General features: G+C 39.2%; 2 protein-coding genes and 1 pseudogene across 2 annotated transcripts; all 3 read right to left on the reverse strand.

The window, feature by feature from the left end:
• Positions 1–2,689: 2,689 nt before the first annotated feature.
• On the reverse strand, positions 2,690–3,783 carry LOC111959959 (gamma-crystallin M2-like). Its single transcript, XM_023981816.2, has 3 exons — positions 3,696–3,783; positions 3,298–3,540; positions 2,690–3,024 (listed from the first exon to the last, which is right to left on the reverse strand). Exons 1-3 carry the CDS (start codon positions 3,702–3,704, stop codon positions 2,752–2,754), a joined length of 525 nt encoding a protein of 174 aa, XP_023837584.1. The 5' UTR covers positions 3,705–3,783; the 3' UTR covers positions 2,690–2,751.
• A 3,955-nt stretch (positions 3,784–7,738) lies between these two features.
• Positions 7,739–9,426, reverse strand: LOC111959958 (gamma-crystallin M2-like). The gene is made up of 3 exons (XM_023981815.2): positions 9,322–9,426; positions 8,859–9,101; positions 7,739–8,085 (listed from the first exon to the last, which is right to left on the reverse strand). The coding sequence occupies exons 1-3, from the start codon at positions 9,334–9,336 to the stop codon at positions 7,810–7,812; spliced, it is 534 nt and encodes a 177-aa protein (XP_023837583.1). The 5' UTR covers positions 9,337–9,426; the 3' UTR covers positions 7,739–7,809.
• Positions 9,427–14,661: 5,235 nt separating this feature from the next.
• On the reverse strand, positions 14,662–17,165 carry LOC111959503 (gamma-crystallin S-1-like; annotated as a pseudogene).
• Positions 17,166–18,974: the final 1,809 nt, after the last annotated feature.

Genomic DNA, 18,974 nt, shown 5'->3' on the forward strand with positions numbered 1-18,974 from the left:
GCTTTTGCTGAACAAGGCCTATGAAGTGTAACAAAGGTTTTCATCCATACATTTCTGGCAGGGATGACCTGTGTTGTCGGTTACATTATAAGCATAACTTTTGTGTACGCGTATCAGTAAGAATGTTCTTTGCATTCATTGTGGTCTGGTAATCGAGGATGTACAGTAGAGAACCTGAGATGAGGTTGATTTACAGTACACATCCCTGTTGAACAGATAGAGACCAATATTACAGCTACTTTTACAGTTATAGTGAAAAAATAAGTGATTTTATGATGTCCTCAAACTAGTACAGTATACTGGTCATGCTTGAACATCACTTTTATAATGATTTCATGTCCTTGAAATAATAATCTTATAACATGCAACTATAGATTCTTATTGATAACTGAGTAAAGGGTGGAAAGGTAGGGCAGCAGGTAGCCTAGCGGTTAGAGTGTTGGTCCAGTATACGAAAGGTAGTTGGTTTGAAAACCTGACCTGACAAGGTGAGAAATCTGTCGAAGTGCGCTTGAGCATCGGTGCTTTCCTACTATGGTTGACCCTATAAAACAACACATTCACTACACATATCTGATGTACGTGACAACGTTTTTCTGAAAGGAAATTATTGTTTCACCTGCCTGTAAATAGTTTTTGTCATTTATCCACTGGATAGTGTGCTGATAAATGTTTGTGAAATTAATTGAATAATTGTTGTTAATGAATTGAATATTATAATTGGTTTTGATGGGTGATTGATTTACAATGACAACCATCACACCTTCAAGACACAAGTGCATGTACTTCATTCAGTTCGAAAAGATGACGGGGACTGATAGGGGCTGGTGTATATGTGAGAATTGCATAGGAAGTATGCATGTGCTTTTACAAATGACTTCCTTATTTCTCTCATGTCACTTTCATTTTATACAATATACTGTATGTAGCTATGCACGTATGTAATTTGTATTAATCTCACAATTAATTCATTACTGATTACTAAAGTGATATAATCCTGATTTCTGATTTTGCTGAGACCAGAATGAATGTTTTTTTATCTTGCAATTACCTCATATAATTGTTTGAATATTTGCCAACCCCTTCTACAATGCATCAAACATTTCAGTCCACCAGGGTCGACATGGTTATTACCCTTTTCCCCTCGCACCACTGACAGGATCAATAATGGTTGAGAATTAATATCATATTATTTAGTTCTGATTGAAGTAATAAGTAAATTACCAAGTAGCATGAGCCTCGGCTAATGGGAGCCGGATCGGCTCATAGGAGCAGGAGCTAATCCTGTTTCTGTAGGGTGAGGCAGCTTGATGTACAAGTACACCTCCTGGACAGGACCCCAGTCTGTTGCAATCTATCTCTTTAATGCTGAGTGCCAAGCAGAGATGCATAGGGTCCAAGTTTGTCAGTCTTTGGTATTACTTGCCCAGTGATCACAAGTTGGTTGATTGAAGTGATAGCTCAACTCATGTTGATGGTAATTATGGTCTTTATTTTTTGTTTTGTCTTTTAATACATAACTGCGTATTGTTTAAGGTGATTTTCTATATTTTCCTAGATGTGTGGTTTTCTTTTTATGTGAAAAAAATATATATATATACTGGAATGTCTGTATTTTTAGACAATCCCTTAGCACAAACCACTTTTGGTAACACTTTATAATAACTTTCATGAATCAGCCATTATAAATGTTTCTAAATATTTATATATGCTCATAAATGCATTACAAATTACTATAAATGCTTAGGAATTGTATTTATTTATTACTATTTTATTAATGCTAGAGAACAGTGTTGAACTTTGAATTAAATATTTTCTCAGTTATACTTTCCACTAATATGCATTCCAGTAACATTAAGGCAGTTATATACAATTACAAATATTACATGACATTACATTCCTTCTATGCATGATGGTGTCATGCCTGACTCCTTAGACCAGGGCTTTTCTTAAACTATGTGTCGGGACCAAAAGTGGCCCCTGGGCATGAAAGGTGGGTCATGAGTTATCAGAATACACTTATAATCACACACCGTTTTTTATTAATTTGGGTCGTTGGGGGACGATTTGGGTCACAGGAGGACGGTGAATTTCTTATTTGGGTCTTGAGCTGGAAAAGTTTAAGAAGCCATTCCTTAGACAGTCACTTATGGTAGCTAAGGCCATTTGATTTCAGCGTCCGAAAGTCTAGTAGCCGTAGTATTTTTTACAACTTTCTGGCACTGAAAGCTGAAAACAGTGACCTCCAGATGAGTGGTGTATGTTTTCAGGTTTGAATGCAGTATGTGCCATAGTAAGTACTCTAATTTTAGGTTTTAATGCAGTACGTGCCATAGTAAGTATCCTTATTTCAGTTTTTACTGCAGTACGTGCCATAGTAAGTACTCTTATTTCAGGTTTTACTGCAGTACGTGCCACAGTAAGTACTCTAATTTCAGGTTTTACTGCAGTACGTGCCATAGTAAGTACTCTTATTGGTCAATATATGACATACTGGATGCTAGGCCATAACAAAGTGGTAGTTGATCATTGTTCGCACAAGTAATGACATGGCCTTTATTGAATCATTCTTGGTAGTGTCATTTTATACCAACTTAAAACCACATAAATACAGTGAACATTTAATGAATATTAGTTATTTCAATAATGAAAATGTAAACAAGTCAGAGATCATTCGTACACAAAGGGGTTAAAAATTCAACCATTTTAATAACTAAGCATGTATTTACAGCAAGTGCTTGAGCAGGATGGCTAAAAGTCAGTGACCCGTCTGAAAGAGCCTACAATGGCGCAGGTGGCGCACCATTCACGGTATCTCCTGTACTCTCCGGCTCTCAGGAAGTACTGTCGACCCCGGTAGTTGGGATACTCATAGAAGATCCAGAAGCCATTCATGATATTACAAGAGTAGATGTGGCGGTGGTGGAAACGATCAGACACACAGGGACAGTCGTCCATAAATTCCATCATGTGACCACTGAAATCGGCCTTCTCGTAGATTCGCATCCTATTTGAACCCCGGTACTGTAGAGCAAAAGGAAGAGCAATCAAAATGGCATCCAGTTGATACCGTACAGAGAGTAGATGGATAATATAATGGCAAGGTGGCATTAAATATCAAAATCCATTTCCTGGATAGTTCTAGGAAGCTCATGAATCTAAATCATAAAACAGAGATGATGTAATAAAGATAAATAAATGATGTTCTTATCCTTGCTCCAACTCTCTTGTCTTGATAATCATTTCCAGGTACCTTCCGTTGCCTCAGTAAGACGTCCATACCCAGTCAGAACTTACCATTGGAATCATACGACAGGATCGGATACAGCTGCTGAAACCCATCCAACGCTGGTAATCAGCATACTCTCCCCTCCTCATGTAATACTGGTGACCCATGTAGTTGGGGCGCTCATAGATCATAAAACAGCCACTATCCACCCTGATGGAGTTACAGCGGCTGAAGTAGGAGTGCAGGTCTGTGCAGTCATTGTTGCACTCATAACTACGACCTTGGAAGTTCCTGTCCTCGTAAAATGTAATCTGCAAATCAAGAAATTCCAATGATAAGTTTAACTTTGGGCTGATATAGGTGGGGTGGGACCCACTATACAGCATATACTGAGCACAATATATAGCAGACAAGGGAGTAAAATGGTCAGAGTTTACAGTTCAAAAGCACAGGGAAAAAGTCCTACCTTGCCCATGGTCTCCGTTGGAGAGATTCCACATGTTTTCAGAGCTTTTTATACTACCTCTTGACAAACAAAGTATTGTTATTCAAATGCTCACATAGTTATAATTCAGGGTACTGGCACATGTTTTCCTTTTTGTTGGAGAACAACATTGGGTGAGAAATATGGATTTGTATTTGGAAAAACAGGATAAATAATTACTGGTTTGATGTTTTGACATGCATAGACAAAGGAAAAGACTAGTATGGTATCCACACGTCCAATAGACAATAGGTACAGAACAATATGGAACAGCCCTTTAGCATTAAATATGGTGCGTAACACTAGAGGTAGCCATTCAGGTCCTTGCTATCCTGGGTCCTTGGGACGTCCCAACTCTGACTTTACCCCACTGAAGTTGACATTTAAAATGGTTAAGGTAGGGGTTAAGGTCAGGGTTAGGTAAGGTTTATGGTTAAGGTTAGGGTTATGGTTAGGGTAAGGGTAGGGGTTAAGTTTAGGGTTAGGGTTCAGGGTAGGTACATCCCAAGGATTCTGTATTGCACTAGCCTAGCCATTCACTATGCAATCTCATTTGCATTCTCAACCCATTTTATGCCAATGTGTACAGTCCGAAAAATGACATCCTGCTTGTAACACATGGAGTATTTACAGTACATGATGTGTCAACATCCAATGTGTCATAGGCTACTTACTGAACATTAATCACAGCACCAACATGATTACGAACACATTTTACTACAACTACAACCATTACCAACCACCACCACCTTTACCATTACTAGTGCCCCTCTGCTCACTGTAGTTAGAAGAATTCGAGTGAGTTTTAATTTTTTTTGCCACATTCTAGCTTTTCTTCACTATCCATACCATAACTTACCATATCCACTGCCAAGGACAGTCCAAAACATCTTCCTTATTAGCCTGCTTAGCTAACGCTCTTCCCATGACCATCCTTGACTAATTACAGTTTGCTTTTACATGGTAAACAAACAATTTGTTTGTGTCATCCCTTTATCCCCAGAAATGCCAATCACCTCTGTGTTTACATGTTTTGCATAAAAGTAAACAATGGCATTGTGCTGGAAAGCAGAATGTAATGTTATGACCACTACATAACAGCAGAGAAATTAAGCAAAGGTTGATATAAAATCGTTTTTTTATAACAGGCCATTTGATCATAGAATGTACTAATTATACATCGTTAAGTGTACATGATACTAGGCAATATAGAAACATTTGAGTTATTTTGGCAGGCTGATGGAAAGGTTACTGAAAATGTACCCTATAACACTTTAAAAAAAAATTTAATCACAAATAGTACCTGTGAAGTCCCGATCAAAAACAACAAACGCCATTTAATTATCCCTAAATGCTCATTGTTGTTCCATAGAAGGACTGCGAGTTCTACGATGAAATCAGTATATGTTAGAACCTCGTAGTTCACAACTTTAAAAAAAAATAACTGTCGTTTAATGGGAATGCGGAGGTGAGGATAGAATATCAAAAAATGTCTGACTTTAGTCTAAACCCAGCGGCCAAAGATGGGTGAAATGCCGTCATTGAACTAGTTGTAATTTAGTTAGGAAGGGTCCAGTTGTACCTCACCTCACAAGCCAAAGAAACTAGAAGAATGTCTAGTTATTGGCCATGCTTTGTTGTCGCCTGTAGTTAGTTAATCTGCCCATAACGAACTGCTGCTGTATCATTCATAGACTGGGTTCTTGCACTGAACAAAGAAGTAGGAAACCTTTCCATCTCACTTCCTGAAGGCTGCCAGGACATTACATTTTAGTCATCTTACAGACGCTCTTATCCAGAGCAACTTACAGGAGTAATTAAGAATAATCATTTATTACATTTGTAAAGCAGTTTTCATTATAAAGAATAATCTCAAAGTGCATAAAAGAAAAAAGAAAATCAAATAGATTTTTCTTTACACAATTAAACAAACTGACACAAAGAACCCAGCTGACGCTAGGACAACAAGGAGCACAGCTCTCAACACAAAGCCTTCCTAAAGAGAAAGGTCTTTAGGCCCGTTTTAAAGGAGCCCAGAGTCAGTGGTGCCCTCAGGTGGTCTGAGAGGGCATTCCAGAAGCTGGGCGGTCAAGCTGAATGCCCGATCCCTCAAGGAGCAGAGCTTGGTCTTGGGAGCGTGGAGGAGCAGGCTACCGCTTGACCTGAGGGTGGGGTTATGAAGGAAGAGCAGTTCTTTGAGATAAGGAGTGGCATTGCCATGAATACACTGGAAAGTCTGCAGGAGGGTTTTGAATTTAATCTGGAATGAGACGGGGAGCCTGTGCAGAGATGCCAGGAAGGTGGGGATGTGATGGTATTTCCGCACTCTCATCAGGCTCCTGGCAACCAATTTGGGTTAAGTGCATTGCTCAAGGGTACATCGACAGATTTTTCACCTAGTCGGCTTAGGGATTCAAACCAGTGATCTTTCAGTTACTGGCCCAATGCTCTTAACCACTAGGCTACCTGCAGCCCGGATGCCTGTACATAAATGATCGTGTGACCTATACAGTATTTATCTCATACGTTACTTTTGGAACTTCTTCATGAACATTGTTGAATGTTAGGATCTGTCATGTCTTAACCCACATCTTATTGATGTATTAATTGGCTGTTAAACAAGATTACTTTACTTTTGGAACTTCTACATGAACATTGTTGAATGTTAGGATCTGATCTGTCTTGTCCTACCCCACATCTTATTGATTTATTACTTGGCTTTATGTTAGGAGTAAAAGTGTGTCAATATGTGGTACCGCTACAAAGACTATAAGTGGAGCAGAGAGTCAGTTTGGTTTATTGGCATGCTAAGGAGTTCTCAAGACAACGCACATTATGTAGTCGCTAGATGAAGACAAAATGCAGGGTAAAAAATATTGTTCTTATAAATATTGAGATATTGCCTTACATAGCTCATTAAACTCAGCATCTAACCAGAGAATGATCTGGTTCCTTCATATTGTTTTCATTTCCTTGGTTATGTTACAGTATATCTTTATTATGAGTTTTGATATATCTTTATCTTATTTGATAAGTGCATTCTTGAAAATAAGCTGCATTCATATATCATTAAATATGCCATGTAAGTAAGATCGTAAGATCAAAACTACTTTATAAAAATCTGATTCTCATCTTTCAGCAATAGCAGGTACAGAGAAAGCAAAGGTAGTGATTAACATATATCTACATTCTGGTCTGTACAATTAGCATTCATATTCATATTTATATTTAATATGTATATCAATTAATAATAATTGTATTCCAGTAGGCCAATGTGACTGCAACTATGAATGTGAATGTAGGATTTACAGGTGCACTCACCGTTATTGATGTGATGCCTCAAATTCACTACGTTTTCCAGTCAGAACTACTGCATAGAGTTCTACTCTACTGCATAGAGTTCTACTCTACTGCATAGAGTTCTACTCTACTGCATAGAGTTCTACTCTACTGCATAGAGTTCTACTCTATGCATAGAGTTCTACTCTACTGCATAGAGTTCTACTCTACTGCATAGAGTTCTACTCTACTGCATAGAGTTCTACTTCTTTTAGCATCATGGTATGGATATATTAAGCCACAATACATGTACAGCTGGCTAATCCCTTATGGGGCCCCAAACAGGGAGAGAGCGGCTCACGCTTTGTCTGCTTGCATTCTTTTGCCAAAAATGCATTTTTCTCACGTATAATGTGGGGTTTAGTGATCAATCTGTACTTTTTGACATGAGTTATCAGAACAAACAAATATTCTAGTAATGATTAGGTGTTTTGATATCCAACATGGAACATAAATAGTTGTGGTGCTGTAATTATTTGTGTAGGATTTAGATATCTGGAGCCTACTGTAGAACAAGGTCAATTATGTATCTCAAATGCTCTACCAATAAACGTATTTAGACTGCGTAAAGAGATTTATTAAAATCAGCAAACTTTGTGTGAATTGTCACCAGTGAGGGTCTCAAGCAATGGGGTTGAGTTTTGAGAATATACCAATCTCAATGAAAAGATGAAAAGAAACAGAAAAGGTTTTTGATTACGAATCAAAGTTTATTGTGGACAGAGTGACAGTTGATAGTTTAAAATGGAGCTGTGGTTTAGTTGAAGTCGGTGATCCTTCTGAGGGAGCCGATCTTGGGGCTCTGGCCTCCCCAGTCGCTGAACCTCCTGTACTCACCGGGCCTCACATAGTACTGCCTTCCCTTGTAGTTGGGCTGGTCGTACATCAGCCAGTGGCCGTCCATCACGTTGCAGGAATTGATGTCGGACATACGGAAACGGTCCTGGACATTGGGGCAGTCGTCGCTCAGCTCGTTCATCTGGCCGCCCATGTCAGGACGATCATACATTCTCATTCTGTAGTTGCCGCGGTGCTGTAACGGGATCAAACAGGTGTTACATAGTCATTACATAGGTATTACATAGTTTCATGGTTACTGCATAGTTATTACATAATTACTACATGTTACTGCATAGGTATTACATAGTTACTACATAGTTATTACATAGTTACTACATGTTACTGCATAGTTATTACATAGTTACTACATAGTTATTACATAGTTACTACATGATTACGGCATAAGTATTACATAGTTACTACATAGTTATTACATAGTTACTACATAGTTATTACATCGTTACTTAGTTATTACATAGATATATGGTTTCTGTATACTCAATTTGTATATTTCTTACATTTAATTAAATATAATGGTACATTTAGAGGTCAATGTTGCTGAGGCTTTAGTTGCAATTTAGATGTATGTTATATTCAACAAATTTGTGACTGATTTTATCTCATGGCACCTACATGTTATATGCAGGTAGCTCATTTATGCACATCCTAGTCTCTCATAATTAATCAATAAAATAAATGTTCAATATAATTGCAGTATTCAAATGTATCTGGTTATGACTTTGGCTTTACTATAAAGAATAGAAAATGTATGCCAGATATTATAATCATTCAGTGACAAACTATGACTTTCCTTCAACTTAGTGTGTTGTGAAAAGTGTTATGAAATGTAATGTTTTGTAATATTTTAAATTGTATATAACTGCCGGAACCCAGGAAGAGTAGCTGCTGCCTTGGCAACTGTACAACATCTAGTCACTAGATGCATTTCAAACCTTGTTTACTCACCAGGGGGATCATACGGCAGGACCTGATGCAGTCGTTGATGCCAATCATTCGCTGGTTATCGGGGTACTCTCCCCTCCTCACGAAGTACTGGTTTCCCATGTAGTTAGGGCGCTCATAAACCATGAAGCAGCCGCTCTCAACCCTGAGGGAGTTGCAGCGGTTGAAGTAGGAGTGCAGGTCGGCACAGTCGCTGTTACACTCATGAGAGCGACCCTGGAAGTTCCTGTCCTCGTAGAAGATTATCTGCAAACAATCACAACATCACAGAATATCATTATCTCTAAAATTACAGGACTACTAAACTGCATGAGATCTGTCTGCTAAATGGGTTGTATTATCTGATCTATTTGTAGAAACTGTGCTTGTAAAACTAAGGGGAAATTAATGAAATACTGTAAAATATCATTGTAAAATTGTTTAGATTTCATCTGAAAAGTTGCAAAACCATGGCTCTCCTTCTTACCTTTCCCATAGTCATGTTGGCGGTGGATGGGGTGACTGCTCAGTGCTCAATGTCCCTCAGTTCAGCACTGTCTTTTATTTAAAAAAATAACACACACAGGGCAGCTGTGTGATTGCACAGCATAAAGTATTGTCATTCAAATATATCCCACAGTCATAGTGATGATGTTTCAATGGTGGGGGTGAGTGAAACAAATCTGTTTATGTATGAATGGCCGTGTGTAACCAGTTATTGTTCTATCCCCCATGTTCATCAGAATTCTCCGAAAACACTACTGTATACCAGTCTGATACACTCACTGCACTGCATCAGCAAAACCTATCAACGCCATATTTATTATACAGTCGTCGTCAGCTACAGTACATGTTAGAGAGCCAATACACGGGCCATGAAATTAACAAATAATAGTATTTGTTTGAACTTAGCCTAGTTTATACATCTTTGTAGAATAAACACATGGTAATTATCAATTTACAGTAGCATAAAGGGTTCTCCTGTGGGGACAGTACTTTATTTCTAAGAGTGTATCATTGGTCAAGAATAGGCCCAGAGACTTGCTACCATCATGTGATCAAATGATATAGTCATCATTGATAAGTATTGGTCTATTCAATAGGTTTGTCAATATTACTTTATTACGTTTTTCAAGAATCTAATCAAATGAACATGCCACAACAATGAAAGGTATTTTAACATTGTGAACATTGTTTTTGTCTGAAGATATTCCAATTTGAAAGTATCATTTTTGACTGTAGGCTTTGTAATAAGTTTCCTCTTCTAGGTACTTGTTAAATCCCATCATGTTGTTGAGGTTTGTTTCAACATCTTCTCTAATTTAATTTTTACTTTCTCAATCCTTTTATGTTTGTGTTTTATACCAAGAACAGGAAATGAGATGATCCATTCATGTGCAATGAGGGTGGGGTATACAATCGCTTAACTTGAGTGATTGTATCACTCAAATGATAGCAAGATGGCTTTATGATTCTGTATATTCTATCACTGGGCTTGATGTCCGGGGTAAATATTCAAAGAGTTATTGTCCCACCATGAGTCCTGGCTAGCCGCAGAGGAGCTAGCCACAACGTTCAATTCATTGAGAGCAGGGTATGTTCAGTAGTACAAGACTGATTGAGTAGTACAAGACTGATTGAATGGCACTCTTTCTGCCCCATTTGCTGAATCTCCTGCACTCAAAGAAAAAAAGGTGCAATCTAGAACCTAAAAGGATTCTTCGGTTATCCCCGTAGGAGAACCCTTTGAAGAACCCTTTTGGTTCCAGGTAGAACCCTTTTGGGTTCAATGTAAAACCCTTTCCACGGATGTTTCTACATGGAACCGAAAAGGGTTTAACCTGGAACTAAAAAGGGTTCTCTTATGGGGATAGCTGAAGAACCCTTTTGGAATCCTTTTTTCTAAGAGTGTGTAATCCGCAGGTATTATAGGGTACCCCCTTCCCCGGTAGTTTGAGTGGTTGTAGAACAGCAAGTTCCTCCTTTCACATTGCAAGAGAAAAAGCTGTTGATGTGGAAACGATCCTTTATGCTGGGACAGTCGTTCACCAGATCCACCATCTGCCCACAATACACTAGTCTCTCATAGAGTCAGTCGCATGTTGTAGGATCCAGGCACCTGCTATTGATTAGAGGTGAAAAAAGCTGTTATAATCGTACAATCTTAGAACTTCTATCTTTATCTGATAATCAGAGGACCATTACAAATCTTTACGCCCCCACTCCTGCTCACATACACCTGCACCAACGTATAAAAAAATGTACTTTTTAAAAATGTTAACTTTATTTAACTAGGCAAGTCACTTAAGAACAAATTCTTATTTACAATGACGGCCTAGGAATAGTCTGTTAACTGCCTTGTTCAGGGGCAGAACGACAGATTTTTACCTTGTCAGCTCGGTGATTCGATCTAGCAACCTTTCAGTTACTGGCCCAACACTCTAACCACTAGGCTACCTGGCGCCCCTAACTAACATTCAATCATAGGAATAAAACAATTATTAATTCATTTAGCAATTATCTTCCAATAGCATCTTAACCCAGAATTCCACAACTCGTACAGATGTAGGATCTTAATTTGATCACTTTTGTTACTGAGAATTTTCCTGCACTGCAGGAAATGCTAACTTGTGGTTAATTAGAGTTAATTAAAAAGGTTTCTAAAGTTTGTCATTTCCACTGTGAAAATGTATCAACCCCTAAAAATGTCCATTAATTATAATTCACATTTCCTATTGCTCCAGGATTATTTTCCTGCTGTAGCAAACTGGCTCAAATTAAGATCCTACATCTGTATAATTGGCATAACTCTCACACCAGACTAGAATGCTCCAAGTTTACTTTTTGAGAGTGAAATATACAGATATATATCTACAGTACCAGTCAGAAGTTTGGACACACCTACTCATTCAAGGGTTTTTCTTTATTTTTACTATTTTCTACATTGTAGAATAATAGTGAAGACAGTAAAAATATGAAATAACACACATGGAATCATGTACTGTAGTAACCAAAAAATTGTTAAACAAATCAAAATATATTTTATATTTGAAATTCTTCAAAGTAGCTGCCTTGATGACAGCTTTGCAGACTCTTGGCATTTGTGTTATTTTATAGTTTTGATGTATTCACTATTATTCTACAATGTAGAAAATAGTAAAAATAAAGAAAAAGCCTTGAAAGAGTAGGTGTGTCCAAACTTTTGACTGTAACGTTGCAGTTATTGATACAACCCCTGTACTATTTGAAAGTGAAATAAACATATAATACAAGTCAATCTTTTGCTTTTAGTTCGGGAAAAAGTGAATTGGCAATTTATTAACTTTTCATAAACTGTTTATAAATATACATTTATTAACTTTTCATAAACTGTTTATACATTTATTAACTTATTTTTTCGCAAGGGCAGTCATACAAACAGAGAGCTCACCAAGGGGATGATGTGGCAAGAGTTTGTCATTGATGATCATCCAACGATGGTAGTCAGGCTCCTGGACACAGGTAGTACTGGTGGCCAGTGTAGTTGGGCTTCTCCTATCATGAAGCATCTACATGTCACCTTGATGGAGTTACACCGGCTGAGTAGAACGAGCATGTCTGTGAAGTCCCCACTGCACTCAAATGACGGCCACCATATTTATTGTCTTCATAGATGATGATCTAGGCATAAAGTTGATATCATGTTGTTAAAAACCCATACGGGTGAAATCGTTTTCCCCCTGTATAAATCTAATTAGCATACAAAAAAAACCCCGCATCTGCAGAGAAATGAGACAGAGCTAGAGCATTGTTTGTCAGACCATGAAACATCCTGAAATCGTCTTCTCACAAAATAACAACTTCTGTCTGTAGTGTCCGAACAGTTTGGGCTACCCACTACCAACACGTACATGTTGGATGTTTTGCTCTAGGACACCCACAGACCGCATCTGAAGGTCCCCTGGTACCGGTTGAAAAGTATATATTGACACTTTTTAGATCCGAAAATACGGGGTTAAATACATGTAAAGACAAAATAAAAAATGTATCCTGATATAGAACAGACAATTCAGAACAAACTCACTTTAGATTTATTTGGCGGGACTATCTGTTTTCCATGTACTGAATCTGTTATTCAATGCGTTTGCATAGGCTAATAGCAGTAAGGGCAAATCATTTTTTCCCATCAAATACTTCTTTATATATATTTTTTATATTTCAAGGGGTCTTACAATTCAAAATCAAATAGCTAAATGTTCGTTGGTATGACCTTCTTAAAACAATTCCATATAGATCAGTAGAACCCCCCCCGGGCTTAGACTCTTATGGGTTAATATTAATTAAGACAGAACATTGAACATTGATCAATGATTGATACAAAGAATCATTCATCAAGGATAAACTTCATCCTTTTCATGAGGTCAATGGCTCCACTACGAAACTACACTGAGTGTACAAATCATTAGGAACACCTGCTCTTTCCATGACATAGACTGACCAGGTGAATCCAAGTGAACACTATGATCCCCAGTGGTGGAAAAAGTACCCCATTGTCATAGTTGAGTGAAAGTGTTCCTAATGCTTTGTACACTCAGTTTATACTTTCATGATCGCTTTGAACTTAATTATTTGGGATGGGGGGAATCTAAGACACCATTTTGTTTCCAGTTGGTGTATAGTATAGATATAGTCGTTTTTTTCAGTATAGGGAATCTAAGACACCATTTTGTTTCCAGCACATGTATAGTATAGGGATAGTATAGTTTTTTCAGTATAGGGAATCTAAGACACCATTTTGTTTCTAGCACATGTATAGTATAGTTTTTTCAGTATAGGGAATCTTACATGGTTTTTGTTTGGTTTTGTAACAAGTAAGATATGAAGTGTACTTGGTATTATTTTGCCAGTCTCAATATAGAAATAGTCATTGGGAGATCCTATTTCAAACGCAGTTATTTTATTCATTAAATATTACATATTAAGACTAAAGATTGATAGTGGCATTGAAATGCAAGTGTGATGTAGGTTTATAAATGCATCTCTCAAAATCAAAAGTTTGATGTGAGTGAGATTTGTATATTATTAGAAAAATTGACAAGTATGCTTACAATCAAATCCTTTACCCTACACAGCCCTCTGATTTCTTTGTTTGGTCAAGTTATTTGTAAGAAATCGTTCTAATAGAGTATTTAGCATTCTCCAAACAAGTTCTCCAATAGCATTAAAACACTACTCACTATAAGCTAGTATGAAATCAAACACATACAAAATTGACGAACTATGATAGTTTATGTGTAGACAAGATAGTCGTGGTACTTATTTTGCTCTCTAGGCTAAACGTATCTACACCCCTGGCCTCTAGTGGAAACAAGAAGGTCCTGATGCCCATGAGGCCTAGTGGAGAAAGTCACATAGTAACTTGTTACATCAGAAAGCTCTCTATAAATACACTTACTGTGGAAAGTGTAACTCTGTGCAGCAGCCGATATAGATGACAAAGATGGAGTATGTTAATTCCATTAAGGAGGAGTATCATTTGTTTTTAATTCGTTGGCCATTAGACCGCTTAGAACTTGTTTGTTTGGTTAACACTAAACAGTAAATGACATGAGCGTAGAGCATGATAGATCCAGTACTGTATAATAGAGATTACACTTTGACTCCTGTCTGATCAATGCCAATACTGCAATAGCTTTATTGATCCCTCTAAGCAGAGCGAGGATGTCGGGCATCGTGGTGCCAACCCTGTTGCTAACATCCATACTGCAGAGCAGGACTGCAATGCACAGAGAACAAGAACAAAACTTAAATCAATTGAGCACTGACACCATTTTATCCGTGTGTGAAACAAGGCATAAAATAGGCATTTCACAAGGACCCTTCCTTCTTTAGAGGTCTATGATGCTCCTGATTGAGCCGAGCTTGGAGCTAATGCCTCCCCAGTCACTGTATCTACGGTACTGGCCAGGCCTCAGGTAGTAGTGGTGTCCTCTATAGTTGGCCTGGTCGTACATCAAGCCAGTGGCCATCCATCACGTTGCAGGAGTTGAAGTCAGACATACTGAAACGGTCCATGCAGTTGGGGCAGTCGTCGTCTAGCTCCATCATCTGGCCTCCCATGTCAGCGCGGTCGTACAGCCTCATCCTGAAGTTACCACGGTGCTGGAGGGGATCTGTTTTCTACATTCTTAACAAGCTTTATGAATCGTCGATACAAAAACGACTATTTAGATTTTCACATGTACGCAAACAAAATGCAAAATGTCAATGTGACTGATTTAAGGGATTGAAGATTGATTATGTAATTCATAAATTGTTACTGATGATTAAACCACTTAGGATCCCTTTCTACACCCTCGTAGATGGCCAGGTTATATACTATGATCAAAACTTCTACACCCTCGTAGATAGCCAGGTTATATACTATGCTAAAACTTACACCCTCGTAGATGGCCAGGTTATATACTATGATCAAAACGTCAATACCCTCGTAGATGGCCAGGTTATATACTATGATCAAAACTTCTACACCCTCGTAGATAGCCAGGTTATATACTATGATCAAAACGTCAACACCCTCGTAGATGGCCAGTTATATACTATGATCAAAACGTCAACACCCTCGTAGATGGCAGGTTATATACTATGATCAAAACCTAGATTATGTGTAAGTACTCTCAAATACGCAATGATACAGTAAATAGTTCATATGTGTTTGAGAAATTTTCTGAAGATATCAGTGGCCTTGAGAATAATATTTGACTGTTCCCTTACCATGGGTATCATTCGGCAGGGTTGACACAGTCGTCATTCCCTTACCATGGGTATCATTCGGCAGGGCTTGACACAGTCGTTCATTCCTTCCCATGGGGATCATGCGGCAGGACTTGACACAGTCGTTCATTCCCTTACCATGGGGATCATGCGGCAGGACTTGACAGTCGTTCATTCCCTTACCATGGGGATCATGCGGCAGGACTTGACAGTCGTTCATTCCCTTACCATGGGGATTATGCGGCAGGACTTGACACAGCGCATGTAGTCGGAGTACTCTCCCTTCCTCAAGAAGTGCTGGTGTCCCATGAAGTTGGGGCGCTCGTAGATCATGAACATACCGCTTCTCCACCCTGATGGACTAGCAACGGTTGAACATGGAGTGAAGATCGGCACAGTTAGTAATGCACTCATGGTGACGGCCGCCGAAGTCCTTGTCCTTGTAGAAGATGTTCTGATGGAAGAACAGGAATGAAGTAGCATTAATAAGAGAATCTATGGAAAAACAAAGTAAAGATGTGATACAGGAGGCCTACAGATATACTATTTGAAGAAATTACTCTAAAAAAGGAAAGTATACAAGTATATAAAGTTCATTTCATGCAATTCTACACATTTTGCCATAGGGTGGAGGCAAATGTTTGCAGTTTTTAATATGCTGACATGGGCTAATTGAGTGATTGCTAATACACAACCAAATTGCACCTGGTGTATTATGTTATTCAAACTCTCAACAGTAAGTTGAGACCCCGACTGGGTTCTTAAAAAATATACAGTAAATATATTTTTGGGTGAAATTGGTCCGGGGGCATTTTGTGGCTTGTTTGTTTTGGTACCTATCAACACCCCTCATTATCACCATCTATGCACGCAACCACTCACTTAAACTACTGATTACTGACTACACACACCATTGTTAATTGTATATAGTTTACTTTAGTTCATAAATATATTTTTGTTATTCCTTGATCTCATCGTTGTCTCCCTTTTCGTTACGGGCTAACATGCCCACCTGTCCCAGACCATCAATCAGATGATACACCCATTCACTCTGTAGCTAAAAGATTCAATAAGACTCAAATCTTCGACATGATTTGATCGATGTGTGAAGTATTACTCATGGGGTAGCAGTCTGGCAGGTTACCCAGGTAACACAGCCACACCTCAGAGACAAGTCTGGCAGGTTACCCAGGAAACACAGCCACACCTCAGAGACAAGCCTGGCAGGTTACCCAGGTAACACAGCCACACCTCAGAGACAAGCCTGGCAGGTTACCCAGGTAACACAGCCACACCTCAGAGACAGGTCTGGCAGGTTACCCAGGTAACACAGCCACACCTCAGAGACAAGCCTGGCAGGTTACCCAGGTAACACATCCACACCTCAGAGACAAGCCTGGCAGGTTACCTAGGTAACAGCCACACCTCAGAGACAAGCCTGGTAGGTTACCTAGGTAACAGCCACACCTCAGAGACAAGCCTGGCAGGTTACCTAGGTAACAGCCACACCTCAGAGACAGACCATTAGGTTGCTCACAAGAAGGTACGGCAGGAGCGGATGGAGTCGTTGTAATCCATCCAGCGCCGATACTCTGGGTACCAACCCCTGGTCAGCACATACTGGTAGCCCAGTTAGTTGGGCCTCTCGTACAGCACCCAGCAGCCGCTATCTGCCTTGATGGAGTTACAGCGGCTGAAATGGGGGTGTATGTCAGCACAGTCTGCGTATTACATATTAAACGGCTCTCTATCCACCGGATGTGTATCAAACTCACTAAAAGTGGCAGTAATAAAGCCTCTCTTGAAAAAGCCTAACCTTGACCCAGAAAATATAAAAAACTATCGGCCTATATCGAATCTCCCATTCCTCTCAAAAATGTTAGAAAAAGCTGATGCTCAGCAACTCACTGCCTTCCTGAAGACAAACAGCGTATACGAAACACTTCAGTCTGGTTTTAGACCCCATCATAGCACTGAGACTGCACTCGTGAAGGTGGTAAATGACCTTTTAATATCGTCAGATCAAGGCTCTGCATATGTTCTTGTGCTCCTAGACCTTAGTACTGCTTTTGATACCATCGATCACAACATTCTTTTGGTGAGATTGGAAACCCAAATTGGTCTACACGGACAAGTTATGGCCTGGTTTAGATCTTATCTGTCGGAAAGATATCAGTTTGTCTTTGTGGATGGTTTGTCTTCTGACAAATCAACTGTAAAAATCGGTGTTCCTCAAGGTTCTGTTTTAGGACCACTATTGTTTTCACTATATATTTTACCTCTTGGTGATGTCATTCGGAAACATGATATTAACTTTCACTGCTATGCGGACGATACACAGCTGTACATTTCGATGAAACATGGTGAAGCCCCTAAACTGCACTCATTGGAAGCCTGCGTTTCAGACATAAGGAAGTGGATGGCGGCAAATGTTTTACTTTTAAACTCGGACAAAACAGAGATGCTGTCACGTAAACTCCCTCTCTAGGTCATCAGGCTGCTGATTATCCCGCACACCTGTCACCATCATCTCGCGCACCTGCGCCTCATGACACTCACCTGGACTCCATCACCTCCTTGAATATCTTCCCTATATCTGTCACCCCCCTTGGTTCTTTCCTCAGGTGTTATTGACTCTGTTTTCATGTTGGTGCGATGTTTGTGTTTTGTGTTCATTGTTTATTTTATTTATTAAAACACTCACTCCCTGAACTTGCTTCCCGACTCTCAGCGCACTCGTTACAGATGCAAGTTCTAGGTCCCAAGAAACAAAGAGATTTTCTGTTGGAGCTGACATTTAATCTTGATGGTTGTACAGTCATCTCAAATAAAACTGTGAAGGACCTCGGCATTACTCTGGACCCTGATTTCTCTTTTGACGAACATATCAAGAACAGCACAGCTTTTTTCCATCTTCGTAGCTTTTGTCACTTCTAGATTAGACTACTGCAATGCTCTACTTTCCGGCTACCCGGATAAAGCACTAAATAAACTTCAGTTAGTGCTAAACACGGCTGCTAGAAGTTGATCATATTACTCCAGTGCTAGCCTCTCTACACTGGCTTACTGTTAAGGCTAGGGCTGATTTCAAGGTTTTACTGCTAACCTACAAAACATTACATGGGTTTGCTCCTACCTATCTTTCCGATTTGGTCCTGCCGTACATACTTACATGTACGCTACAGTCACAAGACGCAGGCCTCCTTACTGTCCCTAGAATTTCTAAGCAAACAGCTGGAGGCAGGGCTTTCTCCTATAGAGCTCCATTTTTATGGAATGGTCTGCCTATCCATGTGAGAGACGCAGACTTGGTCTCGACCTTTAAGTCTTTATTGAAGACTCATCTCTTCAGTAGATCCTATGATTGAGTGTAGTCTAGCCCAGAGG

Source organism: Salvelinus sp. IW2-2015, linkage group LG36 (assembly GCF_002910315.2).
Source record: "Salvelinus sp. IW2-2015 linkage group LG36, ASM291031v2, whole genome shotgun sequence".
Taxonomy (NCBI): domain Eukaryota; kingdom Metazoa; phylum Chordata; class Actinopteri; order Salmoniformes; family Salmonidae; genus Salvelinus; species Salvelinus sp. IW2-2015.